This window comes from Notamacropus eugenii, chromosome 1 (genome assembly GCF_028372415.1).
Source record: "Notamacropus eugenii isolate mMacEug1 chromosome 1, mMacEug1.pri_v2, whole genome shotgun sequence".
NCBI classification, from domain to species: Eukaryota; Metazoa; Chordata; class Mammalia; order Diprotodontia; family Macropodidae; genus Notamacropus; species Notamacropus eugenii.
Genome location: NC_092872.1, coordinates 481,375,887 through 481,386,623, shown reverse-complemented (window position 1 = coordinate 481,386,623; position 10,737 = coordinate 481,375,887). Strand labels below are relative to the sequence as shown.

General features: G+C 43.5%; 1 protein-coding gene across 1 annotated transcript; it reads right to left on the bottom strand.

The window, feature by feature from the left end:
* Nucleotides 1-913: 913 nt before the first annotated feature.
* LOC140519562 (torsin-1B-like) lies at nucleotides 914-10,443 on the bottom strand. The gene is made up of 5 exons (XM_072632705.1): nucleotides 9,101-10,443; nucleotides 7,833-8,098; nucleotides 5,786-5,961; nucleotides 4,148-4,275; nucleotides 914-2,944 (listed from the first exon to the last, which is right to left on the bottom strand). The coding sequence occupies exons 1-5, from the start codon at nucleotides 10,008-10,010 to the stop codon at nucleotides 2,703-2,705; spliced, it is 1,722 nt and encodes a 573-aa protein (XP_072488806.1). The 5' UTR covers nucleotides 10,011-10,443; the 3' UTR covers nucleotides 914-2,702.
* Nucleotides 10,444-10,737: the final 294 nt, after the last annotated feature.

Below are 10,737 nucleotides of genomic sequence, written 5' to 3'. Positions count from 1 at the left end.
AAGACCTGGGGGTGGGGGGATGTAACTTGCCCAAGGTCGTGCAGGCCCTTAAGTAATAGAACTGGGATTCAGACCTGGATCTTTGGACACCAAAGCCAGTACTTTTCCTGCTAAATCACACTGAAGAGCCCTTCAAATATTTGAAAACAGCAGTGCAGATCTCAGATCAGCACAGAGGTAATGCCTGAATTCAGGAGGGCTTTTATATCCAACAACATAATTTCTAGTTTCTGAATTGTATATATGGCTAAAGAGGCAGCATGGTGGAGTGGGAAGACCTGGGAGTTCTAAGGCTGGTTTGAATGCAGACTTTGGTACTTAATAGCATTTCACGTACCTGAGCCTATTTCCTTTTCTGTGAAAAAGGATAATCTGTTCTTAGGAAGATATGACAAAAATGCTTTGTAAAAGACAGTGCTTTATAACAATTATTGTGACATGAAGAAACATCAATAATCTGCTTCAAGTTTTTCACTAGGTTTTCACACATTTTCTTTGCTGTTAAACATTTCTCCTACTAATAGCATTTGTATAGCACTTTAGTGTTTGCAAAGAGCTTTAGGAATATCTTATCTAGAAAAAGGCTCTGCAAGTTCTGATGTAACAATTCTAATTTCCCAATCCACTGACTCTGTGTGAATGAAAACAAGCTTTACACTCATCTTAGGTATGGTGAGTCTGCCTAGTATTACTGGGCTGTTAGGAAACAATGCAACCTTTAATCTCCAAACTTATAGACCTTTAGAACGCAAAATAAATCCAAAGTTGTTTTTTCCCAGGCAGCAGCAATCCACATGAAAGCATCTCATCAAAATTGTGAATTTAATTAAAGAACTAGTAAGCAAGTACTTTTTGTTAAAAATTGCTAAACAACAACTACTGAAAGGAGGACATTATATATCAAATGACAAAATTTCAGTTTTGATTTATTTTTATTCATAGTTTAAAATTTTAATTCACATCTTTTAAGGGAACACAAAACCACAGGGCAGAGGGACAGGGGAAAGGACAATTACTTACAGGTTTTCAAAGCTGTAAATCAGAAACAACAGTCCAAAGGCCTAAGGTTAGTAATGTGCTGGGTTTATTGCATCAGAATAAACAAGTCACCACCTGACCAAGCACCCACAAGGTGATAAAAGTAGCCAACTGTTCCAATTTGAGAATATGTGTTAAAAATGTAGAAAGTACCATCCTGGGGGTAATTTTATTAAAGGACTAAGTTTGGTGCTTTAAAATTTTTCCAATCCTTTAACATATAAAAATATTCATTCTATAACTTTCTCTTATGTATAAAAAGGCTGCACGATTAACCAGTTGCACTGCAACTACAGTACCCACATGTACTAGAATAAAAAAGACTTTCTTACTTTCCTCAAAGAGGCAACCAACTCAGTCCACGCAGGGGAATCAATAGGAGTCAGGTTCCCATGGCAATGCAGACCATAACCAGCCACATCAGATCTTAGTTTTATTCATATTACTACAAAGTTAGTAATAAGAATCCAACTACACTTGAGTTTAAGAATATGTATGGAGAAGGGGATAAACTATAACTCCATTCTATACCTTCTCACATCAAATAAGCAGTGTCTCACACCTCTCATAGATGTATTTCAGAGTTATAAAAATATACCAGTGAAAATACCAGTTTATTATGTACAATAACAACCTTTCAGTGACATGTCACTTGAATGTTCAATTGAGGTAGGAGTTATCCACCATTAATGAACAAATCTTATGCATTTCACACTCGAGTTGTAAGGACCAAATTCAAGATTGACCCTTACATAAGCTGTAACAGAAGCATTTGACTCCTAGAATGAGTGACCTAATTTCAGAACCATATTAGTCCCAAAGTGATTTGACTTTGATAACAGAGTTCTGTGATATATTTCAGGGATGTTAGGTACAAGTTTAGAGGTACAGTGTAGTCTTCTGACCAGAAAAAGTGTTTGAGAGCATCATGAACAGGGCACTGGATCAATAGGCCTTGTTTGCATTAAGTGACCTCAAATGCTCCACGTCACCACAGGAGGAGGAATGGACAAACTAAAAGGTCAAAGAGATCCTGTCCTCCACTCTGGAAACACTCCTAAGTTAATACTATGGGCTGATTAGGAAATAAGATAAGTTCTCTCAATGGCACAACTCATTGAGCTCAAAAGGTTTAGGTGCACGTGGCCACATACTCTCACCTAGTATACTTTGTAGTTGTGGAGCACTCTAGATTTTAAATGATCATTGTTGAAAGTAATAAATGTTGTAAGTGTAAAGAGCAGAAAGTAAACAGAATTAATTCAACCTAAAATTCTTCAGGTGGACACCTAATGTTACCTGGAGGTATGTATCAGGGCCAGCCCCAAGGAACTCCCTTCAGTTAAGACAGTAATTCTGATACAGAGCAGGTGTTATGGAGTCACTTTACAAACACAAATATCTGTAAAGGCCACTTTTGGCAATGTTAGGGATGATGAGCTTGAGTGGCATTTTTCAAGTTCCATCTTCAACTGAAAATTAACAGTTGGGCTGCAAAGTTCTTTTGTGATATGTTTTTAAAATCCACTCTTCTTAGAAAGCTACCTTTCCTAAAAGTCAGTAAGTGCAAACGCGCAGACTCCTGAAAAGGGTCTTCAAAAGTGCTTCTGAAAGGTAGGGCCTGGTTGGCTGCATCTTTTGGTCGCCTCTCTTGTAGTGAGAGCTCAGTGAAAATCTAGCCTTGTCTGCACTGTCTTGCAGCCCTTATCAGAGTAGATCTTCTCTTCTTTTGGGAAAAATGTCATTTCATCGGCCACTCTTGTGACAACTTCTTCATCTACAGTAAAACCCCTTGATTTCATCTCTGCCCTCACACACATTTTCACATGTCTATACTCCAAGGGTAGAAATGGAACAAAGTAATCAATGAGGCTCTTGCCTATCAGGCCACTGTGCCACAAGCCACCTGTGAAACAAATCACAATTGGGTTACATGAAAATCAAGGAAGAATGACAATCAAGCTGTGGTTGATCTCTCATGAATAATTCTTCAATACCACAAAGATCTGTAATTTTAGCACTAGGAGAGAGAAGAACAATATGCTCTCTGTAACTGAAGGATTGCTGCAGTAGAAAAATCATCACTCTATGAATAAACTGGTGATGAGCCATTCCAAATTTATTTTGGCTGGACAACAAATAAGAGACCCAGTCCATCACTGGCTCCATTCTCTATTTCCATCTTTGTAGGACCTTCCAGAGTTTATTCTTTGCTGACAGCCTTTGAGAACCCAGAACCAACCTGATGATTAGACAATGGGGTAGAACTCCCCACGAGAGGCAGAGTAGTGGACAAAGAGACAGCTTCAAAGCAAAGCAGACCTGAGTTCAAGTCCCGTCTCTGACACATACTGCCTCTCAGAACCCTAAGCAATTCTCTATGACAGTAGGTTGCAGGAAATGACAACCTACATTGATAGAGTTTTCTTAGCCGGGAATTCCTTATGCCAATGAAATCACAGGTCCTCTCCCTGTCTTAAATAAATAGCCTTTAAAAAAGCAATGAATTTGAATATTAGTGATGTCACCTGCAAAAGGTAACAATATATTAAACCTTCTTCAGTTACTCCTATTAGAACATTTCAATTCTGATCACAGCATTTCCTTCTTCACCCAGTGGTAGATTTTATACATAATTTTTCATTTGTCAAGTTATTAAAGAGGTCAGTGAGAGAAAAAAGATGCAAGTAACTGAAAGTGTGATGTTTTTGATCAGCCTCTGGTTTGTGTATCCAAGAATCTGAGATTCAATCCTGATTTGACTGGCTATTGGCTCTTTATGATGTGGAGGGCAAGTCATGTCACCTCTCTAGGCTCATTTCCTTCTCTATAAAATGATAATCCCCAAGCTCTAAAATCAGCTCTAAAGTTCTATGATCCTAGAAATATTTTCACTGACTAATGAAAGAACTTGCATATATGTGCAGCATCAAATGGTTCTCAAGAAGTGTTTATTGCATCCATGGATAAAAAGCAAGAATGCTGATTCAGCTTCACACAAAAGGGGAGGTAATCAAACCAAGTGCAACAGTAGAATTTCATAGACAAAAAAGAAATCTGTGTGAAGAGAAGGGTTTTAGCTAAGTCAAAGGAAGCTATGCATACTTACTGTTCTTGTTATTGAAGACTCCTAGAGACAGTATAGGCTCCAAGTCTTTGAGCTGAATGTCTTCCCTCTTTTTTCCTGCCCTCCAAAAATCCAGGGCCATTCTGGTTATAAGATCACCCCCTGCATTGCTAAGTTTTGGGGATGGAGGGGTGGGGTGAAGTAGAAGAAAGGCTTAAAGCAATGTTATTTTTAGAACCCAGCATAAAACAACGACTTTTATAATTAAGGGGGAGGGGGCTGTTCTGTTGTTTATTTTTCATTCAACAAACATTTACAAAGCAGTTAATATATATAATGTCCTCTGCTGGATGCTGTGAAAGACTCAGTCTCCATCCACAGGAGCCTATTTATTCTCTATTTCTTTTCCCCTTTCTTCCTCTTTTTTTAATTTTTAATTTATGGAATAAAACAAGCATTTACATAACATCGTACAATTAAAAAAGATGATTGCACATGAAAGTGCAAATCTACTATATACGACTTGCTATGCCTTTCAAATATACAACAAAATTATTAAGTAAATTGTTTTTCTTCCCTCCCCCACACTCCCTGCCTTAGACATGGCTACCATTAAACACAAATAGATATGTGTGTGTGTGTGTGTGTGTGTGTGTGTGTGTGTGTGTGTGTGTGTATCTTACTCTCTATTTCTATGTAGAATACTACAGTGTAGAGCCTATATCTTTAATTTCTTTTCTAACCCTTAATGACAACTTATACAGGGTAGGCAGTTCATAAATACCTATTTACAATTTAATTGTTGACGGGGCAGTTTCCCCCTTAATTCACTTAAAAAGACCTGGCTTAGTACAAATGTCCTGGATGTTCGGAAGCTCAGTCGTCAGGCCCAGGACGTCAAATTTATTCAAGGCTTGGTTTTATCAAGTGTCAAAGCTGAAATTTTCTCTTCAATGTAATTTTTTGGTAGAGGTATGTGTCATGTTGTTCTCCGACAAACTGTAAATTCTTATTTATCAAGTCATATGTGTGTATTCAGGAGTCCTACTACAAGACATTTGGTAAAGCAAGAAACTAAAATACTCCATACACCCCCTCTCCCTTGCCCCACAACTTTCTGTTATGTAAATAATCACTATTTATCTACATGTTAGACTTCTTTTGTAGGCAAGTAACCCTGCCCCTTCATCACAATGTTAATATGAGCTTATGATATAATATTAATTCATGACAAAAATTCCACTGAAATGTTACAGAAGCCTAACGTAAGAGAGGAGCACTAGATCTTAAAATAAGAGGCCACAGTTCAAATATTAGCTCTGCCATCGTTCTAACCATGGGCAAGTCCTTGACTCTTTCTGGGTCTATTTCCTCATCTGTAAAATGGAGCTGGATTTGATGACTGGAGGTATCTTCCAGCTCTAAGTCTATATTCCTATGACTTTCTATTTCCCATACCTTGGACCATAATAGTGGCACAAAGAGGGTGTTCAGTTTAATCAGCTCAATCTTCTCTCACAGAATGTCAATGTAAAATTGAATGTGGACTACACTAAGGCAGAGAGGCCCTAGTCTCAGCACTTATGGAATAAAGAAGAAAGTTCAGCGCCTCCCTTACAGCTGAGTACCATGCTACGCACCAAAAGAATGACAAGACAAATCTCTCCACCACATCCTAACCTGAGGAAGATGAAGATGGCTTTCTGGTAAGAGATTCCATCGACTTGCTCATAGTAGTCTAGGAATGGCTTGATGGCGTCAATGAGCCCACGGTGCAGTTTATCCATTTCATCAAATATGAAAACAGATCTTGCGCATGCACTCACATTGCCCCGAATCCACTTCTGCAGCTGATCCTGTACCAAGGGAAAAAAGGTCATCTGAGACCCTGCATGGGAGGTGAGGGGCAAAGGGAGGGGAATGGGTTGGAGGCGTGACTTAGAAGGAAGAGTACTCTTGACTCTTACCATCCAGAGCTCTTGTTGCCATGGTGCTCTAAAGCTTTGCCAAGTGTTTTAAAAGATTACCTCATGTGAACCTCACAACTGTAGGAGGCAAATACTAAAGCTGGTGTTATCTCATTTTACAGATGGGAAATCGTGGTTCAGAGAGGTTAGCTGAGTGACTTGCTGAAGACAAGTTAATAACCAATAGGTGTGAATGCACTTCTGACTCAAGCTCCACATACTTGGTCCTTTAGAGGATGCCTCTCTGTGCTCAGAAAGGTTTACAAAGTGTTTCATATACATGATCACACTTGACATTCTGAGGTAAGTAATATAAGTGTTATTCTTCCCATTCTACTATAGTAGATATGGAAACTGAGGTTCAGATAGGCTGCATTATTAGTTGAAGGTTACAGAGCTAGATATCAGCAGAGGTTAGTTCCTGATTACAAGTTCAGTCCAAACTGCCAACTTTTTTCCTGGAAGAAATATTCACAAGCTTTCTGCTTTATAATGGCTTTACTAAACCTTGTCTATGGAGAGCAACCTGTTTAATTTGAAAAGACAGAAATACTGTGTTTTACCCAATCCCACTGATAGACAGAGGAAGTTCAAGAGCATGGTGATTTATTCACCAAAATAACACCCTGAATGTACTTTTCAAGAAGACAGATAGAGAAAGGGGAAATCTGTTGTCATTCATTTGTTCTTCAGTCATGTCTGACTCTTTGTGACCCTATCAGAGGTTTTTTTGGCAAAAATACTGGAGTAGTTTGTCATTTCCTTGTCCAGTTCATTTTACAGACGAGGAATTGAGGTAAACAGGGTTAAGTGACTTGCCCAGGATCACACAGCTAGGAAGTGTGTGAGGCCAGATCTGAATTCATGAAGAAGAAAAAGTCCATTTTTAAAAATTCACTTTTAGTGAGAAATCAATTGTGATCTTGTCTAGGAACAAAAACTCCCAGTAAGCAAAAAGTCAACATGAATAAATAGGTAGGACTCCAACAAAGCACTCTACAATTTAGAGTTGGAGTACCTCAGACACCTTATCTAATCTTTTTATTTTAAAAAGAGGTCAACTGAAGCCCAGAGAATTAAAATGGCTTGACCAAAATCACAAAAGTAACTTTTTACAGATTCACAGGCTGAAGGAGATAACATCTTATGAAATGGCTAAGTTAACATTTGCTTACTTTGAGGCCATTAAGTAAAAGGCAAAGTTAAAAGTCCTACCCTCATGCCCTAAATGAAAGACAGCAACATTTCAAAAGATCTTTCCCCCACCCCAGGAGATTATATTAAAAAGGCACATTCATTTATTTTTGCTAACCTACCAATATTAGGAAAAGATCTGGAAGAAGAGCAGTTTTCTTTTCCAAATTCCTCTATCATTTTGGTTTCTATTTCTTAAAGAATGTTGTGGTAAGACTTTGTAACTGCACTTTCATTTTCAGTTAAGTTTCTATTTCTTACAAGGAAGAACTAAGGGAAGTTATTAATTTCTGTTCACAACAGAATACAAACACACAAGTTAAAGTTTAACAATGGACAATTTCAAAGAAATGAAATGAAAAAAAGTAGCCAAGTCAGTTTCATAAAGAGAATAGAAAAAAACCCAACACAAAAGGGTCAGGGACAACAAGAGTTTCACTCAACAGGCTAGGAAAGGCAGATCTCAAAGGAGGACAGGGGTAGTGCAGTGAAGAAGCAGTGAGTCAGCAGACTGCCAACATTCAATTTAGAGCACCTGTGGATCTGAAAGCAATCAATTCTCTTGCCTGATACAGTTTTATCTGTTGCTCATGGGGGAAGTGCAGAGTGGAAACAAACAGGTGGACGAAGTTACTCTTGAGTCCTTTTGGGTGAAGGTTTTCAGCCACAATCTGACTGACAAAGTTCTTGCCTGTGCCAGCCCAGCCATGCAAAGAGAGAGTCAGCGCTTTCTTTGGATTCTTGTTGTTCCTGAAGCCAGTCAATGCTTTGAGAATCACTTCTCTAGCCAGGTGCTGTCCAAACAGTTTCTCTTCTAAATCTAACTTCAGTGCTGAATGAGCCACCCCAGAAAAAAAAAGAGGGAGAGATCCATATTAAACATCAGGATGACGACAAGGGGCTCAGCTTTTACTTGGGATTCTTGGCCAAGGTTAGCAAGTAAAAGTAAATGACTTAGGAGGGTTTCTGATAAAAGCCCAACTACGCATGCTAAATAAAGCCACTTTTTAATAAACACATTCAGAGTCACTCTGTGACTATCTCCACTTTCGGTAGTGCTTTCCACAAGCCTTCATTCACGTTAGCCAGCTTCATCCTAAGACAAAGCACTCAGACCTCTTTCTAGTTTTTCTCGAAGAATGCTCTGCACAGGGCTGCTCCAACTGCACCTCTCCTGGGCCCCTGCAACGGTTCCCTTTGGACCAGGTTCCACGAGGGTTCTTATCCCCAAAGCTTCCCAAGCCTGGCACGGACGGAGGGGGCTGGAGGAGAGGCCGGGGCACTAAGTATCACTCGCAAACGCTACCACGTCAGGTTCTCGGCACGTCTACAACGCAGGTGCTTATCTGAGCTCCCGTCCGTTAGGGTAATACCGAGCTACGGCTCTGCAGTCTGCAACCTGAAGCCGAGGGCCAAGCTGAGATAAGAGCCGGAACGGTGGAAAAGGCGCCCACGGTAACCCGCCCAGCGAGGCGGTCCCGTCCCGCGGGGGTTCATTTTTACCCGGCGGCTCCAATCCACACCTTCCCGGTGCCTGCCCAAGCTAAAAGACCCTCGTCCTAAGCGACGAGCTGCACGTCTCCTCCTCGCCCCTTCCTCCACTCGGCGTGCCCCAGCGACACCCCTACCCCTTTGGCGCTCGGGCCGCCCGTGGGGTCGCTCCCCCGTCCTCCCCGCTCCCACCGACCCCCACTGGGGCCCGAGATCCCACCCCACGCTGAAGTTCAAAGATCCGTCCCGGCTCGGGGATCCCCCCGCCCACTCCCGCCGCCCTCCCCGGGATCCCCGAGCTCGACCCCGCCGCCCCGGCCCCAGCGCGGCCCCGGCCCGCTACCGGAGGCGTTGAACCGCTCCTCCTCGCGGCAGCACTCCACGAAGCGGCAGTAGAAGTTCGGGTAGGACAGGTAGCCGGTGAGGACCGAGGCGGCCCCGAGGGCGATGCCCACGGTGATGGGCTCGAACGGCTCTGCCCCCGGCATCAGCAGCAGCAGCGGCAGCAGCAGGGCCGGCCACCGGAGCGGTCTCATCGCCACCGCACACAGCGCGGCCTGCGGCCCGGGCACCGGGAGCCTGGCTCCTGCCCGCGTCACTTCCGCTGGTCCCGAACGGGCGTGGGACCCGCCTCCTGCGACTCCACTTTTCTTTGGTTCGGGGGAGGAGCCGAACCGCCCCCCTTCCTTCCCGCCATTTTTGTGAGGGGCAGGCGACGACCATCCGGGCGGAAGAGCGGGACAGGCAGCGGCCGGCCGCCTGATGCTTGGCTCAGTCCGCCAAACCTGCCCGCCCTCCGACCTCACGTGTCCGGAAGCCGAACAATGGCTATTCTGGGAGCCGCGCTGGTCTTCAGGTTCCCGAGAACCTGCACCCTCCTGGGCGAGGGGGAGACGGGCACACCTGGAGAGGGGAGTGCCCCCGGGGCAGCCAGGAGCAGGCCCCCAGGGCGCCGGACTGCGGACCGCCTTCAGATTCCCACCTCTCCGCTCCCTGCCCGGGGCCTGGGGCGAGGCCCTGCCCGCCGTGGGCCTCGGGGTCCTCCGCTGTAGCATGAGGAGGTTGGGCCAGATCATCCCCCTAGGGGCTTGTCCGCGCCTCCAACCTGTGCCCTGAAATCCTTCTGGTGCAGAACGGACGGCGAGAGGCGCCGCCGCGTGCCCCGGGGCAGCTGTGCCAAGTACCCTGTGACCTGGCGCTGAGAGCCACGTGCACGCCTGGGCTCCTCTGCCCGGGCCCCGAGCAGTGGGCATTTGACCCCTGTTGGGAGATCTTCAGCACCTGCCCGGCGGTTCAGTTCACTTTGCTGTCCTTCTGGTCGGACCAGTGCGGATATCTGAAGGGGTCTGGTCGAGGCCGTTGCTGCTGGGATCTTTTCCTTATCTGCGATATTGCGCTAGATGGACATGATGGTCCCTTCCAGTTCTAAAATATGCTAATGGCTGCGTTGAACCCCCAGTCTCCAGTCACTGAATGAGGAGTGGGGGTTTATCCCTTTCCCTGTTCCATTTTCTTTTTCGATAAAATGAAGGGGATAGACTAAATTATCTTTAACATTCCCTCCACCTCTAAGTTCCAAGATCATAAGTATACCTAGCCCAAAGTGCCAGGACTGATGCAAAGAAGCAACCTTGGATTTTCAGTGTCTTCCAGTACAAGATTTGGAAGGTTATACAATGCTTAAAAAAAAAAGTTTCAAGTACAGTCTCAGTAACAAACTACGTTTTCCAAGGAGCGCCTTAAAGATGAAGGTGTTCATTACCAGTACACTTGCCAGGAGGTGATGAATGCTTCATCTATGGCAACCCATGAAACAAAAATACCAGTATTTGTTAGCTGAACTCCATTGGAATACAGGCCCCTGACTCTGAGTCCAGCTCTTTTTCCTCTACACCATTGCAGTGGAATCCCAGTTTGATGTTTATGATTTAATTTTATTTAAATCAATTAATATTAAGGTCAGCCATGACAGCTGATTAC

Coding starts and splice junctions, on each gene's coding strand:
- LOC140519562 (XM_072632705.1), bottom strand. CDS start 10,010: ATGCCCACTGCTCGGGGCCCGGGCAGAGGAGCCCAGGCGTGCACGTGG. Junction 8,099..9,100: donor GGAGCGGTTCAACGCCTCCG/GTAGCGGGCCGG, acceptor TGGCTCATTCAG/CACTGAAGTTAGATTTAGAA. Junction 4,276..5,785: donor GCCATCTTCATCTTCCTCAG/GTTAGGATGTGG, acceptor CCCAAAACTTAG/CAATGCAGGGGGTGATCTTA.